Here is a 25,161-nt window from a genome sequence, read left to right on the forward strand (position 1 = left end):
AATGTCTCAGTAGCAGCTGAAGTAGCACAGTTGTATTGTTATTGTATGTAGTAAATAACTTAGAAACGTTGGGAAATGAAGTAACCGACATTAACATCTCTGAATGCTTCAACTGTGATTGCATGATAGCAGGGATGATCCCTGATAGCAGGAATAGAAGGCCAAAAAACATCCATTGAATTTCCCAATATGTGACCTCCATTGGCCACAAAGCTATAATCACACTAAAACTATAGTACCCAATTATTGACTTACGTCACTATAGTACTTGCGGGACTTCTTTTGGGACAACAGCAAGATCAGACTATCTATAAAGAGAGTAAGCAAATAGTAATGGCAAAATAGTAATGGCACTGCAGAGCACCAAAAATGTCTTTTGGATCATGTCCTCAGCTTACCACACTACCAGATGTACCTGAACATCATAGTCATATGCAACCTATCCACTAAGGAAAGTGGATCAGACAAGGAGGTAATTTTTGTTCTGGCTTGTCATGAACACCTTTCTGTGATGTAGATATAGCCACAGATATTTTATAGGTTTTTAATTGGCTGGGACAGTTAGTTTATCCAGTTCTCTATAAGTCAGTTCAGGATCAAAATGTCTCTCTGAGAAAGACTGAAAGCTTTATTTTCTAGAGATTAAAGGGAAAACAGGTTTCCTTAAGGATTCATTATTCAGGGATCATGGACCAAAATCTGCAATATTGTAGATATTCATTCTCTGTTTTAACCTTATTAGTCTTCCTTAGTTGAGGTTTCTCCAGTTCTGCTATTGTCTCTTTAAAGAAAAAAAAAAACACCTGAAACTTTATTTCATATTACTGTAAAAACCTTTAGTCTGAAAGTTGTCCCTTTCTTTGATGAGATATATAGCTTGATTGCAAGTCACAGTTAACAAACTTATAGACTTAGAACAAAGAGTCTAACAGTTGTACATTAAATTTAATGTAATATTAGCATTTCAGAAAGATAAATGTTACTTAACAGTAACATATCTCCAAAGAGAAAGAAATTCTAAAGGTAAAAGTGCAAAGATTTCTTCTTTCTAGTTTTGTATTTTTATCCCTCAGTCTTCTTTCAAAATTGTCATAAGTAATTTAGTAATACAGATTTTACTCTTCTTTTAAGCTGACCTTTGGCAGTCAGAATGCTGTATGTACTTTTGAAAGGGCATCCTCCACTTTATTTGTGTCATTTATACAGAGGGGTCAATGGATTCTAACCTAGGCACTGTCCATGATACTTTGTAATCATAAAGCTTACCAAAGCTTATTCTGATGCAGTTACCAAATATTTTTTATAAGAGCCTTTCAGCTTCTCAAGTGTTTTCCAAATTGTTTCCCTTTTGGACATACACAAGGTAGTCATTTGCACATTGTCTGCACATTTTTCCACTGTAAGAGCAATGGAAAAGAAGTAAAAATCTTGCTGGATGTTTTCCTTTGACCCAGGTTGGATTATTTCTTTTACCTAAGTGGGTTTCAGTCTCTCTAACTAGTCTCAAAGAACATACTTTTTTTTGACATATCACTAGAGTAATGGAGAAGAAACATGGTAACAAAGAAGAAGTTTTCCACCTGTGAAGTAATTCAAATCCTTTAACATTTGCTGTAGGAATATTTCTAGCCGCTATAAATCCTGTAAGAAGCAGAATTTGGTTTGGCCCGGACCATAATGCCCTTTTTAAGTCTCCCTTTGAATCAAAGGCTTTCAGGGCCGTATGCTACTTAGGTACATGTCGCTAGTGAAATACTTTAAATTTTAAATGTACTCAAAATAAAAAAAAATATGTTTGCACAATATACCTCAAAGAATTCCAGTGAGAAGGACTGTGGGGTACTGGTGCATGAAAAACTGGACATGAGCCAGCAATGTGCACTCGCAGCCCAGAAAGCCAACCATAACCTGAACTGCATCAAAAGAACCTGAACTGCATCAAAAGAAGCATGGTCAGCAGGTCAAGGGAAATGATTTCCATGCTGGGAAGACCTCACCTGGAGTGCTGTGTCCAGCTCTAGAGTCCTCAGCACAGGAAAGACATGGACCTGTTGGAGCAGGTCCAGAGGAGAACCACAAAAATTATCAGAAGTCTGGAGCACCTGTCCTACGAAGACAGGCTGAGAGAGTTGGGGTTATTCAGCATGGGGAAGAGAAGGCTTCAGGGAGACCTTATTGGAGCCTGTCAGTACTTAAAGGGGGCTTATGAGAAAGATGGGGACAAACATTTTAGTATGGCCTGTTGTGATAGGACAAGGGGTAATGGTTTTAAACTAAAAGAGGGTAGATTTAGGCTAGATAATAAGGAAAAAAAAAATACAATGAGGATAATGAAACACTGGATCAGGTTGCCCAGAGAGGTGGTAGAATGCCCCATCCCTGGAAACATTTAAAGTCAGGTTGGGTGGTGCTCTCAGCAGCCTGATCTAGTTGAAGATGTCCCTGCTCATTGAAAGGGGGTTGGACTAGGTGACCTTTAAAGGTGCCTTCCAACCCAAACTGTTCTATGATTCTGTAACAGAGAGGCTGAAAGGAAGAAATTGATTAAAATAGAGGATGAATTAGCTTTAGGAGAAAAAAGATGAAATATTGTCACATTTTCATATGAAATCTCCACCTGAGAACATGAATATCAAATTTAATTATGTAGAATGTATAATCAAGTTAAGAGTAACATTACAGGTTGGTATATTTTTCTAAATCAGTTATTAGAAATCCAGGACTTTTAGACATAACTGTAAATATAAAAGGGAAGTATGGGTAGGAAAGCCCAAAATGAAGTCCTGTAAGGTACCAGTATGAAATTAGCTTTTCCTCTATGGCCACATCTGAAAAGGGCAAAAGAATCAATCAAAAAAAAATAGAGATAATCAAAACACTCCGGAAAATTGTGAATGTTTTTCAAAATAATAAATAATTTCATTTTATTGAAGCCTGCATGACCGATTTATTGAAGCCTGCATGCTTTTTTTATTACCAATGTTCTAAGTTTTCTTTCTCTACAATCATGCATAATGAATAGTATATTTTATTTATAAGCAATTGCTTAAACAAGTAACATGAAAACAGCAAGTGCCCAGTTTGTGAAGTTGAACTTTCTGACCATTTTACTCCGTCCTGCAAGCCTACAAAATGGTCATAGGAGTCAGTGGCACTAGGCAGAAATCAAAGTCAATCGATCACATACCACATTCCTAAGTCCTTTGTGGGGCTGTCAGGAGGGTTCTGCACCTTGCAAGTTGGACGTCTAAGAGATCATGTGTCATTGGACACAGAACAGTATATGTATAAAAGTAAAGCTCTAAGACCAAGAATAATCATTAGAAGAAGATGAATCATCACACATGACTTTGGTCATATGTTGTATAGTACAACTATTGTATTGTTGTATACATCTGAAGTGCTAGGGAATTGAATACATCCTCAACCCCGATCAGGCTTCTGATACGGCTTTTTTTTGATAAAGAAATGCTGCTGAAAATGTTTTGATATTGAAGATGATGAATTTCTGATAAAAACTAAATTTGTACGATGTAGGCAGCTATTCTAGTACCCTGGTATCTGCAGCCTTAATCTCTAATTTTCATGATGCATAAATACAACTGTCTTTGGCCAAGGTATGCCACATGCCATGGAGAGGTGTAAGATAAAAAGAAATCAGACATGCAAGGCTAGATTCATTCTGTGAACAGAGTAAATTTGGTTTATGAATTTTTACTGCATTTCCTGAACTTGATATATTTAGTTTGCTTTTAAACTCCTCACTCTGAAGCCATAAAAGTTTTCTCTGCATTGATTCTACATGTGAGGGGGTTTCTTTTGTACATTTTTTATATGTGCTCTTAATATTAAAAAGACAGAGTAGCTAATTCTTTTCAATACAGAACTTTGTTTCATTTCCATACATTGTTCTCCATAATGATGCATAAGACCTTTTGTTATTTTATTTTAGTCTTATGGAGTAACTTCCTGTTGGTCTAGCCAAGGTAGTGTCACTGTTACTTTATACAACTTTCCTCCAGTAGATAGGAGGCTGCTGAAATTGTTTCAGTGGTATCTTGATTTTACGTCAGGTTTCTATTAGCCTGTTTTATATTCCTAAAAAAAAAATTCTGCTTCTGATCATTTATAGCATGAGCCACTTATCATAATTTCCTGTATAAGCAACTAAAGGACAAAAGATATTATGCTAAATTTTCTCATTTTCTTTCTTGAGTTTGCATACTTCATGACATTTGAGACAGCAAAATTAGATGTGTATAAGCTTACTTGGATACCCTTACATGCAATCTGTAAGCGGAAATGACAAAACTCTCAAGATTAAGTACTAAAACTCAAGCACAGTATGGCAATAACAAGCAATTATTGATCAAAATGTATTCAATAAACAACTGATAGTGAGTTTATCCATGACCATTTCTAAGATTGGGATCCTATAGAAATTCCATCCATCCTCTGTGCAATTAACATCAATAGATGATGCCTAGGAATACATAAAAAATATGTAAACAAATATTCTGTTTATGCAATATAATATTTTAAATAACCAAACCCATGAATATGAAATTAGTACACTAACATTAAGGTTCATAGCAAAAATGATCTTGTTTATAAACCAATAGACTTAATGACCAATGATTTGGGACCAGTGAATGAGAGATGAAGTCTGTGTATTCTCTACCTCAGCAGTGACTTTGGCAGATACTGTCTTCCTGAACTTTTTCTCTAAAGAGTACATGCATGTGTGTGTGTGTGTCTCTATGTGTGTGCATGTGTTCATGGCATAAAGATCAATGTAGTGAATGAGTGTCTTTTGACATCAATTCAATACCTATATCTAAAATACCTTTCTGACATCTCATTTGTTTCACAGCTTTTGGTCTGTAATGTCCCTCTCCCCCAAACCCTAAAAATGTCAGCCTCTTCATAGTTTATGTATGGAGTTATGAAAATTATAACTACAAACTGTGTGATCAGTGATAATAACCTTTTTTTATCTCAAATAATTATGCATTGTAGTGATTGACTGTGGCCATCCTGGCATTCCTCCTAACGCGGTCTTGTCTGGAGATAAATACACGTTTGGGTCTACTGTTCATTATACCTGCACAGGTAGACGATCGCTGTTAGGGCAGTCATCTCGTACATGTCAGTTAAATGGACACTGGAGTGGATCTCTACCGCATTGTTCAGGTAATATTTTTGAATTAATGACTGTGCCTAGAAGTTCTTTTGAATTTGGTTTTTGTTTTTGTTTTTGTTTTTTTTTTTAAATCAGAAGGCCACGCTAAAATCTGGAAAATCATGTATAAAACTGATCTAAGTACAAATAAGTAAACCCCAAAAAACTACACACTATTAGCAAGAAAATAATTTGGGAGAAGTAGTCTTTCTCAATGACATTTAATACAAATAGGAAATTGCACATTAAACAGAATGTTAAAGGAACCAATTTGTTTGGAAAATATTTTCTATGTGACTTCTGGAAGGAGTACTAGTTTCCACAGACAAAACTTGCATCACTGTCTCTTCAAGGTGATTGGTTAATTATCTTTTTTAACTTGCCTAATACCTGCTGACTTGACAACATCTCAAGTATATCTTAATTACATAATATATTCATTCATTATAAATAAGCCCAAGTGGGCTCCATACAGTTTCAAGGTATTATGTTTGGGTTTTGAGGGAACACCATCTAATCCTCATAACGGATTAGCCTTCACCGAAGTCAATATATTTTCTGAACAACTTGATGCTTAGGAATGTTCTGTTTCACAACTTCAGTGTGATTCACTTCAACAGCAGTAATCAAGTGCAGATTGTTACAGAAAAAACAGAAATCCAAGTCACAAATGAACTTGGTATTTGGCTGATTACCATTTCTTATCTTAGAGTGTGTAAATACATTGTGATAGAGGTTAATCACGTTACCAGTTTCCGTTCTCAATAAAGACTTAGGGGAGGTTCTTTCTTGTCATCCTCACATTTCCATTATATACTTTAAAGTAATCAGTGGGGTTTTGGACCTTATTTAGACCTGTGCAATTCAGAATACTTAGATATCTGCAAAGGCAGAAAATAGGAGGAAAACAAGTGATGCATTTTTTCTTGTTACAGGTATGCCAAAACAGGAGATGAAAAATAATGAGTATGCAAATCCGACAGTACTGCTATACTAGTTTCACATTAAAAATCCAAGGTTCTTAACAGTGTTAATAAATCATTAGATCATTAGAATCATAAAATAGTTTGAGTCAAAAGGGGCATTTAGAAATCATCTAGTCCAACACCCCAGTCATGGTCAGGGACATCTTCCACTAGAATCATAGAATCATGGAATGGTTTGGGTTGGAAGGGACCTCCAAAGATCATCTAGTTCCCCTTGCAATGAGCAGGGACATCTTGAACTAGATCAGCTTGCTCAAAGCCCCATTCAACCTGTTCTTGCACACTTCCAGGGATGGGGCATCCACAACTTCTCTGGGCAACCTGGTCCAGTGCCTCACCACATTCACTGCAAAAAATGTCTTCCTTATTTCCAATCTAAACCTACCCTCTTTCAGTTTAAAACTGCTGCCCCTTGTTCTGTCACTACAGGATAAAAGAAAGACTTTTTTTTGATAAAAAGTCTTTCACATTTCTTATATATTTTATATATTGAAAGGCTGCAATAAGATCTCCTGGGAACCTTCCCTTCTCCATGTTGTACAGCCCCAACTCTCACAGCCTTTTTGCAGGAGACGTGTTTCAGCCCTGTAATCATTTTTGTGACCTTCCTCTGAACCTACTCTAACAAGTCCATGTCCTTTTCTGTATTGGGAACCCCAGAGCTGGGTACAGTACTCCAGGTGTGGACTTGCATATTCTAATCTTTTTTTTTTAACTCCTGCCTTCATGTCTTTAGTGTATTCAGGTATAAACTGAATGTCAGCTACAGTTTCAGAATGTGCATTTTTTTACAGCCCATGGCACAGAAATGGTTAAAAATTCATAAAAAAAATATTAAAATAGCACATCTTAGTTAAAATCTTGCACTAAATTCCAAGGAAGAATTTTTCAGTATCTGAACATTCCTCTGCAAACTTTTAGGAAGTGGTTGCAGACAAGGACAATCTAAATGTTATTATTTTGCACTCTGAGTCCCTCATCTTTCAATAATTTGCCATTGCAACCTAAAATGTGACAGAAACCGCAAAATGTGAACACCTAATTTAGCCCCTTAAGTTTCTATCAATAAAATCACAGCGTAATTTGTCACAATGGGAATAAAGGTCAAGTTCTTATAATCTGTGATGTTTAGAGCTATGCACCAGAAATCAAAGCTTAATGTAAAATAATATTACTTAATAAATAATGATATATTTATGTGAATTGCAAATTCAGACTAGGTTGATCCAAAATATTTTACAGCTAGTGTGCATGCATATTTGTTTTGGATAAAATATCCTCTCTAAATAAAATTTAAGGCTACTTACTGTAGTCTTCCATAGTCTACATAAGAAAAAAAATATTTGTGAATTAAAAGTAAAAAAAAAACCACATACAAAAATATCAAGGAACACAAATAGAAAGCCTGAAATTATATATGAAAATAACAAAGAAACTTTACTGAAAATAAGACTATTCTTTAATCATCCTATTAAATTAGTGTTCAGATATCTTGGGATAAGCATTCGTGATTTTTTTTTCCCCACAGATCAGAAGCTCTTATCAGATATAATGATTTTCTCTCAGTACATGAAGAAACATTGATTTTATTTAGATTCAAAAGTTAATCGTAGCAAATATAATTGTAACATAATACAAACTGTTATTGTCTTTAATTGTACTATAGAAAACTGAAATTATAGCTTAGGACAACTTTGAGAATTTGTTTTCAAACTGTGTAACTGAAGTACTTTTTCATTTTAAAATAATTTGCAGTTTGCCAAACAGAATTTCTGTATTTTTTATCTAAAAATTTGTGAAATCATTACCTTTCATTATTAACCTTGATATCTTATCTTCATTTTTAATGCATATTAAGACCTTAAACTTTGTATGTTTTTTTGTTGATGATATTAATAGTAAATAATATAGAATGTTCCACTGACAAAAGATACATCATGCTTGTCCTTTTCATGTATGGAGAAGAATTCAAACAGAAAATGTTAGGTCAGCAAACATAAGGTAACCAAATTTTGTTACATTATCCCTAAGAGAGTTTCCTTTTTGTCACATGGCACTTTCCATTTCGCATCCTAGAGCTAGAAGGAATTGCCATGTTCATTGATATCTATTGGCATTCAGAACACAGTTTTCAGTCATCGCATGCATATCAGCTGGAGTCAGAAATGTGCAGCAACTTAAAATTCCTTGTAAGTGCAGCAGTGGTTGTGTACGTACTTAAGTGGTTTAAATATCCTCCCTTTCATTAAGATTAAATGCCAGCTGAGAATTTGTTACACATGTGGGTGAAGGATGGCTCATAACTGACTATGAAAATCACTTAGCTGAATCTCTGCGTGAAGTAATAAAAATATATTCTGTTATGATATCATTGATTATATCACTGTCACTTCCTGATGTGATTAGTCATTTAGAAAAATTATTTCTATAACCTTCAATCAAAAAAGCTGGTGGTTAACTTCCCCATAATTAAAAGAGTAATAATTCACAGTAATAATTAGCCATTAGGAAAGAACACATGATTTCATTTACAAGGGGAATATGTAATTTATATCTGGCACAGCAAAAAGCCTATTTTTATTTTTTCATCATAAAATTATTTTAGGCATAATGTCAAGTAACTTGCCGAAAACTGAGCTGTTATTGTAGAGACTTTATAAGTATAGAATAATAAATAGGCCCTGTCCCAAATTCTTCACAGTCTAAATAAATACTACTGGAAAATGTAAGATACGGATTTAAAACAAACAAACAAACAAACAAACAAAAACCCCAACAACCAAACATCTTAATTTAGAACATTTTAAACTATTGTAAAAATATTTAGTAGACTATTTTCAAACCAAAAGATTGTTGACACCTAAGTAGCTTGGACATGAAGTATTTTCAAAGCTTATAAAATTCTTTTACTCACTATGATTTGGAACTATTTACAATTCCTTTTGAAACAGGGCTGGCAGGCTGCTTTACTGATCTATGTCACATAATAAAATGGGTAAACAGAGAAGAGCCTAAACTTTTGAGTCTGTGATTTTGAACCAGGCAGTCAGCTACTTCTTACACTTACTTATTTTTTTTTTATTTCTGAAAGCATTAAAATACATAGGACCATGTACTTTTTGCACACACACGCTATAAAAGTTCACAATGTAATTGGCATGTCTGCATTAGTTTGTTTGATTATTCTGAAATGAAAGGTGTCAGTTTAAGCTTAGTTAAGGCTGCTAAGTTAGTGGGAGTGGTTCATAATTAGCCTACATTGTCAGCTACTTCAGCAAGGGGTTGGGTAGGTAGTATGAGTTGCCAGGTTTGTTTTCTGCATTTCCAAAGAAAGTTCTGCCCTTTCCTTGGATTCTCCCAACACGCCTCCAGACTGAGGTTCCATAGCTGCGTTCTCTTTTCCCACAAGCCTACAGGAGTAGTGCAGATCAGCTCCTGTGAGGTGCTTAGGTATATTGTTTTCAATGAATTTGTGGGGAGGGAAGGAAGCAGGGAGTATATAAAAGGAAATAAAAAGTAGTAATCAGGACCTACAAAAATGCAGGCTGGCACATGAACTACCTTTATAAGTGACAAAAACATGGTCAGCTTCTTAGATGTGTCAGGCTAAACCAAATATTTGCTCATACACCATAATTCTCAAAGCACAGCAAGCTAGTTCTGTTCTTCCTTTCACTATTCAGTTCTGTGCATGCTTTTGTTAGTAAAGAACTATGTCCCGCCAGTCATTCCAACAGTATAGTTTACATGCGTCCAGTGCCAACTGAGGCAAAGGAAGCTCTGTTTTTCCCTGCATCTAGAAGTCTGGAGCCCTAACCTCCCATAGAACCCCTAGATAATGAGTTTGTCACGTTTAGTCTCTGGGTACTTAAAGCAGACAAATTTCTTTACTACTTCCATGTAAGAACTTGTCTTATTACTGCTGTTTAAGCTTAGGTAAATACCAGAAAAGTATGGCTATTCTACAGAAAGCGTTCTTTACATAATTTGTACAAATCTTTTAGTATCATTATCTCTAATGTAAAGCTATGACTTCCTTCAGCACTTGAATTAAAACTTGCTAGCTGATTCTTAAAATATTTCTTCTTTATTTTTTACATTATTGTAACTAAGTACAAAATAATGCAGATATGCTTTCAAAAATATTATGATGTTTGAATTAATTTTTGTATAGAAGACCTTTCAGTTTATTTGCAAGTTGTCACAGAAAACTGTAATCTGAATATCTGTGTGAAAACCTGAACAATGCAGCTCCATGAATTCTAGAAATCAACCCTTTTGTGTTGAAACTGAGTAATGTAATATACTTTCATCTCTTTTGTATATAAAACTAGCTTAAAGACCTTTAAAAAGAGAAAACAGCAGATCCTAAGTACATATTAAAAGATGTAAACAACGTACCTGCTATCCCAGGGGTCCTCAAACTACGGCCCGTGGGCTGGATATGGCCCCCCAGGGTCCTCAATCCGGCCCCCGGTATTTACAGCCCCCCCTGCTGGGGGTTGCGGGGGGGGAGAACCAAGCAGCCGCAGATGACTGCCTGCCACTGCATCCGTGCGCCGGCCCCCTGGTTAAAAAGTTTGAGGACCCCTGTGCTATCCCAATACAGTGTTACTTACAGCTTTCTAAAAGTTCTCACCATAAATGTATAAATAGATGTCTATGCTTAGATGTTGTTATTGTTATTATTGTTATGACTGTTGGTTATTTTAACATTGATATACTACAGAGAGTAGAAAACAATCCCTCTATCTTACAATTTGCTTAAACACTTCTAGCTAAGGGAGATTTTAGCTATTAGGCAGTCTTGATCTTTCAACATTTCTTTGAACCAGGGAAATGCTTCATGTCAGATTTACATGAAATGTAAATACATGACTAGAGTTTTTATTCAACAGTGAAACTGTTACAGCCTTAACAATATTATAAAAGTAGTAAGTATTTTATGAACACTTGTTATAGGCAAACAATAAAGTTACCTTTATGATCAGGACCTTGGTTTTCCTCAGAATTCCTTACTTTTAATGACTAAGGTTTTGTGGCTTTCCCTTTGTTTCCCTATTCTTGTTTGATTATTCTGTTATCAAAAGTTTAGCATGGTCTAAGGGGTATCTTGAGATAATTATAATTTTTTTTTCTATACTAATATAAAAAAGTATAAAAAAAAGATTAGAGAATGAAGTAGTTTTGTAATTACAGGGGCTCACACGCAATGAGATATTTTTTTTCTAAAAATATAAATATAAATTCACTTATAAATACATAGAAACATATATTTTAAATGTAGTGTCATAATAATATTTCACATTTATTTGAATCTTTGCACTGTAAATTCTAGGTGATACAGCTGGTTCTTGTGGTGATCCAGGTATCCCAGGTCATGGGTCTAGAGAAGAAAACAATTTTAAAATTAAAAGCACGGTACATTTCAGCTGTGATATTGGATATATCCTTCATGGTTCAGAAGAAAGGACGTGTATGGCAAATGGAAGTTGGACAGGAAGGCAACCTGAGTGCAAAGGTAGATCACAGAAGATCCACTCTATATTTTAAACTGTCTTGTTAAAAATGCTAATTAGGAAATTAATTTTACATTCCCAGTTTTATATTGTGAATGGTATACAATTGATTTTAGACTGAAAAATATTTTTGAATAAGTTGTTACACCATAGCAGTGGTTTGATATCAGGTGACAAATATGAAATCAGTTCCTGAGACCCATGAAACTGCATGGTTTCAAAATTCTGAGAAAAAAAAATAATACTGAACTGTTTAATTGTTCTCCATCTTGTGTCAGTAAACTATGTGTTATCCAGTACTAAAAACTAAACAAAAAAGGAAATTTATAAGGCTCCTAGAACTCAATTTTTGCTGATTGTTTCCCTTAAAAATCTCACCATCACCTGACCTTTATTTATAACTATTATACGTCTGGATTTCAGAGAAAAGACCTGAGTTTTAGGAAAATGTCAATGTCATGATTTCATTAGATACATCTATGTCATAACTGATTGGCTTAAAAATTTTATTTACTAATACTGTTGACATTTAGTAGAAAAAAAAAAAAAAGCTGAAACAAGTCTATTTGGAAAAAGTAATTCTGGAAATTTTAAGCTAGTTTTTTTATCAGAGAAGAAAGCTTTAACAGGATATTTATGGAGAACCATTTATTACCTTAATGTTCTTGATTAAAAAATAGGAAGTAATTTGCAACAAACTCTTTTTTCAAAGAAAAGTTCCTGAAAAGCAGAAAATAATGTGACACCCTGTACTCCTAACTCCTATTTTCCATTTGATCATTGTTGACTTTTTTATCTGTATGCAATAGTCATCTCGTTTTAAAATCTTCTTTCACAAGATGGTTTTGTAATACCCTTTCTGTTGAGTGGTTTCCATCCCGACACACTGTAAATACGTATGTGTGTTGGTATGTTGGTATCTGAAGGGATATACTTAGCCTAGCAGAACTTTCTGCTGTTTGATCTTCGCTATTACATGAATTAACACACACACACGCAGGCACGCACGCACACACACACACACACTCTCTCTCTCTCTCTCTCTCTCTCTCTCCCCCACCCCCTCACCCTCCTTACACTTTTCAGAACAACAGCACGGATTTCTGCAACATAATGCTGTTTTTCCTTGCATATATAGCAAATAAAGCAGGATTTTACTTGGACTTTACTATTTCAAAAATAATCTTTTCTACATTTAAAAAATATTTCACATTTTGCTTTATAGCTGTGCAGTGTGGTAATCCAGGAACAACTGCTAATGGAAAAGTGTTTCGTATTGATGGAACTACATTCTCTAATTCAGTAATTTATTCATGCATGGAAGGATACATACTTTCTGGATCATCTGTAAGACAATGCACGGCCAATGGAACATGGTCTGGATCCTTGCCAAACTGCACAAGTAAGATACATCTTTACTGAATAATCTTTGTTTTTCTGTCCTCTGAAAGATAATAAAGTAAAATACAGAAGATGGATGTAAATATATTTTCTTTAATATACTCATGTAGCTAACAGTTCTGTCTTTCACAGATCTGTATCTTTTTAAGAATGGCAAAGAAAAATCCATTAATTTTTAAGTTAAAAAAAAATTACCATGTTACTAGGTAAAATAAATTAGGCTGATCTCCAGTTTTCTTTACCACTGCACTAGCTACCCTTAGACTAACAGACATAACCCTGTGGTGTGTTTTATAGTCTCTTCTGTATCCATAGACAGCAACTGTGTGGGAGGTGGTGGGGTTTTTTTCAATTTTTTTTTTAAAGGTTTAATACATACAGCTTAATTAGTATCTGCTCACTCAGACTGTGATAAACTGTAGAGCAGGGATACCATACACCTTGGATTTTCAGTTCCCCAGTAATTTAGATCAAAGGACCTGGCCAGAATACACTACAAGCATGTAGTTATGGTTTTTTTTTCATTTTGGAAATCATGACACGGAGGAGGTGCCATTCACATCGGTCATGCTTTGTCATTGAGTTAGAATTGGCCAGGATTTTCTTACTGCCAAGGAAAATGCCTTGCACAATGTTCCAGAAGCAGTTACAATGCTGTAGGGGGATTGTCAAGTTTACCGTAAGATAAACTGCAAAGCACATGGGAGCTCTATTTGCTACGAACTAGATCTTTTTCCCCCACTGTTTGTTTTTGCTCCTGAAAGCAACAGTTTTTTATCACTGCCACTAGGGTTCTCAGGATTTCTTACTCTGAAAACTCTCAGAAATTGATAAATCCGATTGACTAGACCTGAGAGAAACTTATTTATTTTAGTGTTATTCTCAAATTATAATAATTTAAATCTTTCTTAACCTCTTGTGAATATCTAATCTCATTAGGATACAAGAGGTTTTACAACTGCTCCCACTCATTAAAGTACTATAGGCCTGATTTTGCCAAAAGCCATGACCTGTGTTTGGGGATTGCTTGGACATTCTCATCTGTTTATCATAGAATCATAGAATGGTTAGGGTTGGAAGGGACCTTAAAGATCATCTAGTTCCAACTCCCCTGCCATCGGCAGGGACACCTTTCACTAGAACAGGCTGCTCAAAGCAACATTCACCTTGGCCTTGAACACCTGCGGGGATGGAGCATTCACAACTTCTCTGGGCAATCTGTTCCAGTGTCTCATGCTCCTGACAGTAAAGAATTTCTCCCTAATATCTAAATCTGCCCTCTTTTAGTTTAAAACCATTACCCCTTGTCCTATCAGTACAGGTCCTACTGAAGTCTGTCCCCATCTTCCTTACAAGCCCCCTTTTAAGCACTGAAAAGCTGCTATAAGGTCTCCCCACAGCTTTCTCTTCTCTATGCTGAACATCCTCAACTCTCTCAGCCTGTCTTCATAGGAGAGGTGCTCCAGCCCTCTGATCATCTTTGTGGCCCTCTGAACTTGCTTGAACAGGTCCATGTTCTCCTTATGCTGGGGTGCTCCACAGCTCAATGCAGCACTCCAGGTGGGGTCTCATGAGAGTGGAGTAAAGGGGGAGAATCACCTCCTTTGACCTGCTGCCTACACTACATAGCCCAGGTTTCGGTTGGCTTTCTGGGCTGCAAGCACCCATTGTCAGGACATGTTGAGCTTTTCAGCCACCAGTACTCCAAAGTCCTTCTCCTCAGGGTTGACCTCAATCCATTTGCTGTCCAGCCTGTATTGATGCTGGGGTTTGCTCTGACCCAGGTGAAGGACCTTGCACTTGGCCTTCTTGAACTTCAGGTTTGCACAAGCCCACCTCTAAGCCTGTCCAAGGTCCCTCTGGATGCCATCCCTTCCCTTCAGCATGTTGAACCCACCAGTCAGTTTGGTGTCATTGGCAAAGTTGCCCCCAGTGTTCATGTTGCTGATAATATACATGTTACATATGTACATAGTAAGCATATGAGGATTTTACAAATTGGGAACTTTTTGCAGACATATATCTTAAATTTTCCAGACTGTTTCCTTTCAGAATGTACCTATGCAAAAGTAAACTAAACAATAAATGTCTGTTTCTTTAGTAATGAAATTCTGAAATAATAGGAAAATTTGTGGGTATCAAAGGGTGATAGTGACCTATGGAATTTTTTTTTTTCATTTTATAATTTTAAATTTTACTGATAAAATTGAACAATCTGTTAATTTTACAGTTGAATAGATGTATTGATGTTCTCCAAATAGAACTGTTTTCCAGCTCCTCATGTGTTTGGCAGTGATTTCAGATGAATGAATAAGATTTATGCTACTTTCTTCTTTTTGCCCAATAATTTCCTAGTTTTGTCCTATGTTTTTTCTGTCACATATAAGTAAATCACATTCAGGTTTTCAAATATGTTCCTCAACTATTTACTTGCAGTTATCAGTTGTGGAGATCCAGGAGTCCCAGCCAATGGCATGAGATACGGTGATGATTATGTTGTTGGACAAAATGTTACTTATATGTGCCAACCTGGTTATACAATGGAATCAAATGGCTCCTTAATTCGCACTTGTACTAGTAATGGCACATGGAGTGGAGTAATCCCAACATGCAAAGGTACAACACTTATTTTAATCATCACCTATTTCTTCTGTGACATTTACATCCACTGTTTATTGTAATGAGTTAGCCAAATATTTCCACAGAAATCAAAACTTACTGTTAGTATGAATACACTGGATTGATTTGTTGGCTGCAGGAACAATGACTTCACCCTTTGCTTCTTTAATGTATTTTGCATACCAACACAGTACATAGACCATTTTTTTGCAGCTTTATAGAATGTTTTATTACTTTGCTGCTAAACTGAATTAGCCAATATGAAATGATTGTTATAATTTGTTTGTTCATTTGTTAAGGTTAGCATGTCATACCAAAAATGTCCTTATATATGTCCCTGTCCTTACAAAAAAGACCACTCAAGCATGTGATAGACACTTTTCAATCTGGAAAGGTCTACATATGTACAACTGAACTTTCTCGAAGGTAAAGCTGTTCTGGGTTACCCTCTCCATAATACAAAGCTCTCTCCTTCATTACACATGCACTTTTGACCATCGCTGTGCTGTATTGACATACTCTGCAAAAAGATGTTATTTTCTCTACTGTGAAAACTGAAAGGATTAATCTCAAGATCTTCTTTCTCTCACTTTTACTAATCTTATTCCTAGTTTCATTGTTTTATTGCAGTTGCTTTAATGCTTTAATAAAATGTTGAAATTTAAGAGCAAAAAATCTGAATGTTACTGAAAGACTACCTTGATGCGGTCATCACCTTTGATGATTTGGGTCATCAAAATTATTTATTCTGACAAGTTCACTTTCTTGCTAAACCTAAAACATCTTCTTTCTAGAGTCATTTTTATCACTCTTCCTGATACCACAGCTGTAGAGAAGCAGCATTACTGTTTGTGTGTTTTATTTCTGGGTTCATGCTAAGTGTTTCTGATGTCTGTTCTTTTAAAACTTAGTTGGCTAAGTTTGTACTGACTTTGTTCTCATCCATTTTTATTCTGTTTTGTGTTCAGGAAGTATGGTAACATACCTGTTCAGTAGTGTTCATTTTCCTCCCCTGAATTTATTCATCAAAACAGATCAAATAAGTTTCAAATCTACACCCCATTTGCAATTACTTTGCTTGCTGAGTACAATACTCTCAATGTCTTACCAAGTCCATTTTAATCCTAATTCACCTTTGATAATTTCAATTTTCAAAATTATTTTCCCAACATATTCTTGAAAATGTCAGACTTTGAGATCCTGTTAACAATTCACCATTTTTTCCTATTTGTATTGTGCTCTCAGCCAGCCTCATCTTCAAGTACAAAACTCATTTTAAGAACAGAAGGACAGCCATACAGGTCCTATTGACCAAGAGTCTGTCTGTCTCCAAGAGTGGCTGTAAGCAAACAGCTAGAAGATTGTAAGACAGAACAAATATTTATGATATAGTCTCCCAGTCTCAAATTCCTAAGGACCACAGGGCACCCAACTGGGAGCAGGAGATCTAACTCTGATTTGATATGAACAGAACTATACAAAGAAAGAGTTAAGACTGTCAATTTTGGCTTTGAGGTTTTGAGTCCTTCTAGGTTTAGGTCATACATATTTATGGTTTGTATAAATACTAAATAATAATCATATGCAGAATCTATAGCATTCTCAGAATTTTGTTCTACTCCACACAGGTTTGTGTAAGTGTACTAGCTAAGTTAATAATCCCCATTTCTTTCTGTGATTAAAAGTAATATGCAGTAGTGTGTTTGAAATGTATAACAATTAGTTCTTACTGTCAGAAGGAAGTGCCAGGGTCCTCCTGGCACCATTTAGGTGAAATAATTGGAAAATGAACTGGGCAAAATATGGATGTGTAATTGTTGCCATGCCATGCAAATAGAAGATATAAATAAATCTCTGGCATTCTGTAGTTGGAAAAAGGTGCATGTTCATCTGCAACTAAATATTCAACTAGTCAAGCATTTTTTTTTCTGCAGGTTTACATTTGTAATTTACTATTACTCTTAAACTGAAAAATGTTGCTGCACATATTTATGGTTAAATCTCTGACCAAAATATTTAGAGAGACATTCTGCCTTGTTCCTGGGTGTTGTTTTATTTTGCTGCTTTCACCCCAAAATTCGGATATTACATTTGCTTTCATGCTACTTCTTCTGTCTTCTTTCCTAATTACTGACTGGTATTTCTTCCTCTATTATTCAGCTCAGAAGTTAAAACATACAGATATTTTTAAAAGGACTAGTCATGAAGGTCTTGGACAATGCGAACAGACTTTTGCTGCTTGGAGTACTTATTTTGACTGACTTTTATTAAAACATCATGAAAGTCGGGGAAAGGCTATCACGTCCTTTTCTGGGTTGGTAGTTTGGTGGGTTTTTTTAAACTATGAACCAGAGCAAGAGAAAGTATAAAAAACATGGCCTTCAAATTTAGATTTGGTTTACTGGTTGACAATTATTTGACAATAGTACTACTTTCATTAAGTATTCTCAAATAGCCATAAGTGATGCTGCAGAGCATCTTTGTGGTGTAAATAGTTTGAGATTGTCTCACTGAAGATTATAAGAATGGAGGAATGGTATATGGTGAACCTTCTGCAGATCACATTCAAATACACAGTACTCCTGATCTAGTGCCTCTAACTTCTAAGCCTGCAAGATGACACCTGTCTAAACATAACTTTAAAGGTTATGAGTGCAGCATTTCATTTCCTCCATTTTTGTGACCTCTGTGTTCTCTGTGTTAATTTTAGTCGCCAGCTTTTCTTATTTACCCCAACTGTCTCCACTAAATTAAATCATACAAGCTTAATTTGCTTTCTTTCTCTTTTGCTAGTCTTTTTGCTAGTTTTACCAGTTTCTCCCAACTTTTCTCTTTTTTATCCCATTTCTCTTTCACATTTATTCTAGTAACTGTGGCTTACGTTTCCCCCTTTCTCTTTTTGATTCAGATTTTTTTTTCATATAACTTTTTATATACCCTTTTTCCTTCAGGTCTCAATTAACAATTCTCTGTTGCTACCTCATTATGCAGGGAATACCACTTTTATCTTCTTTATCTACCGTTACATCTATTTATTTCTACTGTCCTCCTGTGGTGTTTTTCAGTCCTCTTTCATACAACAGAGTAGGACATGTTTCTATTTCTTCCTGGGATGCCTGGAAATGAGAAACTGTACTGAAATATTTCTTGTTGGCCTTCTTAAAGGTAGCAATACTGACAATTTCAAAATGCTGCAAATCGTTACATTTTCTCCCTCTAGCCAGAAGCTAGATGCTTTTTGGTAAGGAGCTATTAATGAAGCAAATACTAACCAATCTGTGGTACTTAGAAACAGGCTTTCAAGTCATATTTTGGAACAATCATCCTGGAATTTCATCCCTGGGTGTTAATATCTAACAAATGCCTGAGCTGGTTATGAGGAAGAATGTATTTGACTATTACCATGGTAACTAAACATAATTATACTCTATGTTGTCTAAGCAGACAAACAAAATCATTTTGTAGTATACTACCAGTCATATCTTAAGTGTTGTATACTTCATATCCTCCATACTGATATTTAGGTAGTCTTCCTAGCACCCTGTTTTATTGAAGACATTTCATCAGCCAGCCACTGTCTCCTAAACGGAGGAAACCAGAATTACAAACTTCAGGAAATGTGGCAAGTGTACAGTGAGGAAGATAGCATGTCCTGACTGTATTGTCCTCTAAAAAAGGTGAAATTAGCACATATGGTTCTTCTAGTAACTGTGTACACTGGGGATATTTACAGCAGCTGGGCCTAATTATATTGAATATTATTGCAGCTGTTACCTGCCCAACTCCTCCGCAGATCTCTAATGGAAGGTTGGAAGGAACAAACTTGGACTGGGGATTTAGCATTAGCTATGTCTGTTCTCCAGGATATGAACTCTCTTTTCCTGCTGTTTTGACTTGCGTTGGGAATGGAACATGGAGTGGTGAAGTACCTCAGTGCTTGCGTATGTATTTACTTTATAGTCCTGTATTTCTTTATTGAACTGTAGTGTTTTTTTCCTCTTTAAATTTTTTGCTTTTTGGGTTTTTTTGGTAGGGCTTTTTTTTTTGGTGTTTGGTTGGGGTTTTTTTTGGTGTGCTTGTTTTTATTTGTTCCCCCTAGGAGTGGCTCAGTTCATGTTAAACCTGGGACAAACACAATCCTTCTATATTTTCCAAACATGTAACATAATTTGTAGGTTTAGGAAGACATAGGAGTATCTGTAAATCCTTTGTGAGCATGTAGGAAGTCTTAAACACTAACACAAAAAAATATTATAGGTCATAAGTATATCATACATACCAAATGATCCAAAACAAAACAAAATTAAGAGGTACTGTCTTGTTTTCAGATCCAGCTACATATTGAATATGTGAAGTTTCATTATAATCACTTTTATTTGCTCATTACTCATCTTAAACTTTCACAGAGAGTTTTTTTCTGGAGGTAATGTTGACTGGGGCCCAGGGTGATTCCTTGACAATTGTCTATTTTTCCCTCTGCCCTAAATTAAGTTACATGTTTTATACAGTATATTTTCTTAACCTGAAATTCATAACATTGATGGATTTCTATATTGCCGCAAAATTCATTACAATAGCAAATGTGACTTTTTCTTTAGGTTGGTATAATTTCACTCATTATTTGAAACATCTTTTTAAATAAATTATTCTAATGCTTCTGAGAGATATTCAATTGATTACACAGAAGAAGGAGGTTCTATAGTTATTTGTAGAATGTATTGGTCTTGAGCAAGGAATTTAACTGCAAGAGGAAAATTTCATCTTCATGGCTTTACAGTTTCTGAAGTTTAATTTGAGCTTGACAAGTAGCTGAGCTTGCCAGTTACCTTGCTAAATGTTGCAAGATGCAATTTTCTGTTCTTTTACTGTTTTTTGCATTCTTCATAACTCTCTTTGAAAAATATTCTGGTTTGGCTATATCCTACTACTATGAAAACATATAGATGAACTTTTCTTTTTTCCCTAATGATATTCTCATATCATCAACAACAGCTGCTTGGTGCTGCTGAAACTGTATGTACCACAGCTGGAACATGGTGAAACGCATTGTTTCTGGAAGAAAAAAAACCTCCACCATTTTTTGTTTAAGTTCTGTAGATGGAGTTCTTCTAAAGTCCACTATATTATGAACATCAAAGACCATGAAAAATTCTTTTCATCATTTGTTCTTGAATTAGAGATTATGTCCTTACATTCATTTTTGAATATCACAAGCTATTTGTCATCTTTGAGGTTGGAATACTCAATACTGCAATGTGCTCTGAAAAAGGGGCTCCACCTTTAAACTCTTTAAAATGTATAGTTAGCACAGAATGCAGCCGCCTGGGAGTTAAAGGCTGTTTCATGCAGAGATTACATTAACTGAATGTTGTTGATGTGCAATGGTTACCCATTGGCTTGCAAGAGAAATCAATTGGCAGCCAGTGCTTGTCAAAAAGCTTAAACTAGCTGCCATCTGGCAGAAATGAGAGGGAGCTGGTGAAAGTCATTCTCAATGAGCAATCTTTAAGCAGTTCTTGACATCAGAAACTTACTTCTCAGCTTAGTTTCTCAGAGTCTGTAGCTGAAAGTATGCAAGGTGTAGTTATAACATGGAATAATTATTTAGAATGGAATATGGTTATGTCTTTGGTTGAGTATTAGTCATCTATGACCTGGTACATTTGTCTGTTTAATTATTCATATAGTAATTTGAATAAAGGACTGCTGTTTTTATAAGCTTGGCAATAGATGGCAAAAGAAAAATGTAAGCCTATGCCTGAAAATTCCTAACTACAGATATAACTTGCTGTTAATCAATTAAATGTTTAATTTGAATAATGAGGCCAGCCTCATAGCTTCAGTGCCAGACTTCTGTGTCCCTGTCTCTGTTAAATGCTCTCAGATTCCATGGGAAAATATTTCCATTGGGAGCTGGGGGCACTCTCAGAGCTTCCAGTTTGCTGCAACTTTAGTTTGTTCTGTAGTCCCCTGTTCCAATATCAGAAGAAAACTGCCATGTTTTACCAGGGTGCCTGGTTCCCACAACTAGCTATATAGAAGGCAGATATTCAGTAGCTATTCAATGATTGGATAAAGTTGACCTACAACTCATTGGTGGAGTTTACTTAGTTCTATAAAAAAATAATAAATTTACAAAAAAAGAAAATTAATGTGAGTAATTTTTTTCCCTTGAGAGTGGTTGCTACTTTATTGGTACAAAAAACTGTTCAGGAGACAATTTCAAGCCCCTATATTAAAAATCTATATGCATTTTATGTATTTTCAAATTAAGACTTTTACAGACATTTCTAAAGAAAACAAAAATTACAGCCATGATCTGTCAATCACACAATGAGATTCACTGTGTGTCACTATCTCCAGTTCATAGACCTTTTCAGAATTTGGCCTACAATTCTGCAGACAGTCCTGTTCCACTTAAAGCAATGAAATCGTATACATTTCTGCTAAATTACAGATTAAGCCCTTTTTCTTCAACATATATTTCCCATACAGTGTCTGTAGTAAGAGGCAGAGGGCAGGATCATTTCATGTGAGCAGGTCCTTTGGAAAGCTTAAAGCATACGTGACAAAGAGAGATGTTAGAAATATATTTTGAAGGTGGTTGTCTAAGAGATGTAATTTAAATTTTCTTTGTAGAAGGGAAAGACGGAGCAGAAAATTCCACTGTCTGTACAACATGCCTTTTTAGAAATATGTCAGTGCACACATCTGGGTTAGTGTTTTATGTTTTTGTGTGTATTGCAGCATTTTCTGTTTGAAAAGAAATTAGATTCTACAATACTGGAATTCATGGTGTCAGGGAATAATATTGTCTGACGGCACAGGGTTTACCATAGCTGATTGCACTTCCTGAATCAAATATTCAAAATCCAGCTTCTGACAATAATCACTACTTTATACTACAGAAGAGGGCGAGTAAGTTTGCCAGCAGTGCATTTACTGAGTTGTGCTATGCTATAGCCACGAGAAATCTTTAGGTGATAGGTATAAAGTAAAAAGATCAATTTAAGAATATGTTCTTATCAGTCAAATTTATCCTGCCTAATAACAGCTTATTAGCGTTTGATTTTTAGATTGACTTTTAGATTTCTTCACTGTGTTCGTTTGTTTTTTTGTTAGCTGTACTAAGTTTCAATTGTTGTACTTCCACACATACCAAATCTTATCTTTCAGTGAAGGATGACAAAGTAAGAATTTATGATTCCTAAAATCTGTCTGACAAATCCTTCAATCATACAAAAAAGTTGAGCATTGAGTAGATGGCAGAAAGCAGGAGAGGGCAGGAGATTTACATGAAGGTTTGGTACACTCTCTGATTGCTCTCTATAGGAAGATTTGCAGATTGATGTGGTTTGGGGCAGAGGTGAATTATGGATATCTGGACCTTAATAAAGTAGGTGGTGTAACCTTGAGTGTCAACTTCAACCTACTGACCAAGTCCACTGTGTAGACTTTTAAACAGCTAGCAAAACTACTGCAAACTGAAGCAGAGTAAAGATTGTCTATCTAGTCTCGCTTTTAATTCCTATTAAAAGTTTCTGTATTTTATTTGTGTTAAAAAAAAAACAAACAAACAAACAAAAAAAATATAAAATTTGGAGTAACTGCTTGACTGAGTTCAGGTAGGTTATTTTTGTGTATTTTAATAAATGGCACATTCCATTTCTATAATGCATTTTCTCAGCAAAGTTTTGTGGTGACCCTGGAGTACCTGCTCAAGGAAAAAGAGAAGGCAAAAGCTTCATTTATCAGTCAGAAGTCTCATTCAACTGCAATCCTCCTTTTATTTTGGTTGGCTCCAGCACCAGGATTTGCCAAGCAGATGGCACATGGAGTGGTTCTTCTCCTCGATGTATAGGTATGGTAACACCCATATTACTGAAATTTCTTGAAATGTTTATTATTCTTTTTCCTGCTAAGTCAGTCTAACAATTTTCAACTATTTTGAATTATCCTGGTATTATTCTATACTTTCTAAGAATCAAGTCACTTTATATTTGTTTCTCTCATTGGCTTATTGCATGTTTTTGAACAAGCTTAATTTTGTGATGCATTCATGTATTTCATTAAAATGCTGTAATTTGTTTTGTACTTTTTTTTTTTTTTTTTTTTTCTTAAGAACCTACTCGCACAGCATGTGATAATCCAGGAGTCCCAAGGCATGGGTCACAAAACAACACATTTGGCTATCAGGTAGCGTATAATATTTTTTTATTAACTTGCATATTAAAATATTTTTGTACTACCTCAAAGTCTAGAAACTTCTGATTAAAGGCCCAGAAACTGCTCATGCCTTGTAAGAGCTGGTTGCTAGAGTGCTACTGTGTTTCCCTATTTCTAGCTGTTGCATTACACTGACCTTGTGTCCCTATTAGCACTGCACTGTGTGAAACCTTGGTGATCAAATTCTGCTTGGTTTCACCTTGAAGGAGTTCAGGATCTCTCCACCTATAAGTGCTCCCTACTGTTTGCCAGCTAGGCTTTTTCTCCTTAGAAGCATGCATGCTGTGTGCCAAAGTGCTAGTGTAGACATACTCTAAAAAAGAGTGGCTTTTTGTTTGGGGTTGTTGGTGGTTTTTTTGAGAGCAATTCTGTTGTTACATTTGGAAATCATGTGACCGCAAATGAATCACAGCATCACAGAGACTGGGAGAGCTTCTAGTCCAACACCTTTCTCAAAGCACCGTCATCTAGAGCAGGTTGATCAGAGATGTGTCTAGGTGGTTTTGAACATTTCCAGGGATGGAGACTCCATAGCCTCTCTGAGCTCTGAGTCCAAGTTGATCAACCTTACAGAGAAAATTATTTTTCTTATTTTTAAACAGAATTTCCTATGTTTCAATTTGTGCATATTTTCTCATGTCCTGTCACTGGGCTCCACTGAAAAAAAGTCTGTTTCTGTTGCCTTTCCTGTCCCCATTAAGTTTTAATACACACTGGTAAGATTCCCCTTGAGCCTTTTCTTTTGCAGGCTGGACAATCCCAGCTCTTTCAGCCAATCCTTTTATGCTAGGTGCTCTAGTCCCTTAGTCACCTTTGTGGGCCATCACTGGACTCAGTGCAGTATGCCCCTGTCTCTCTTGCACTGGTGAACCCAGCACTGGACCCAGTACCCACTTGTGTCTCACCAGTGCTGAGCAAGGGGAAGAATCACCTCCCTTGATCTGCTGGCAGTGCTCTGCCTGATGCAGCCGAGGAAGCTGTTGGCCACTTTTTTATGAGGATGTGTTGTGACAAATGGTGTTTTATATGCTTCTGTTGGGAACAGAACTGTGAAATTGAGAACGCTTCTGAATTTCTGATTTTCTGAATCACACAAAACAGTGATGTCAGTGAGACGTTTCCACAGGTGAATGGTGTACAGGTGCAAAACTGTGCCCTGTAATTTGCTAGGAATCTGATAAGGCAGCTGCAAACAAAGAGAGAGTCTAAACTATGCTGCTACATGCGT

The 25,161-nt window shown here is 35.7% G+C and overlaps 1 protein-coding gene across 3 annotated transcripts in view; it reads left to right on the top strand.

The window, feature by feature from the left end:
- CSMD3 (CUB and Sushi multiple domains 3) overlaps nucleotides 1–25,161 on the top strand; it is a 725,287-nt gene that overhangs the window by 671,039 nt on the left and 29,087 nt on the right. For all 3 annotated transcript variants that reach the window (XM_055800728.1, XM_055800729.1, XM_027777765.2), the window contains 7 exons: nucleotides 5,020–5,193; nucleotides 11,507–11,689; nucleotides 12,913–13,089; nucleotides 15,525–15,704; nucleotides 19,475–19,648; nucleotides 23,395–23,568; nucleotides 23,830–23,903. In XM_055800728.1, the coding sequence (XP_055656703.1) occupies nucleotides 5,020–5,193; nucleotides 11,507–11,689; nucleotides 12,913–13,089; nucleotides 15,525–15,704; nucleotides 19,475–19,648; nucleotides 23,395–23,568; nucleotides 23,830–23,903 (1,136 nt within the window). The remainder of the gene's footprint in view (nucleotides 1–5,019; nucleotides 5,194–11,506; nucleotides 11,690–12,912; nucleotides 13,090–15,524; nucleotides 15,705–19,474; nucleotides 19,649–23,394; nucleotides 23,569–23,829; nucleotides 23,904–25,161) is intronic.

The sequence above is a fragment of the Falco peregrinus genome, chromosome 3 (genome assembly GCF_023634155.1).
Source record: "Falco peregrinus isolate bFalPer1 chromosome 3, bFalPer1.pri, whole genome shotgun sequence".
NCBI classification, from domain to species: domain Eukaryota; kingdom Metazoa; phylum Chordata; class Aves; order Falconiformes; family Falconidae; genus Falco; species Falco peregrinus.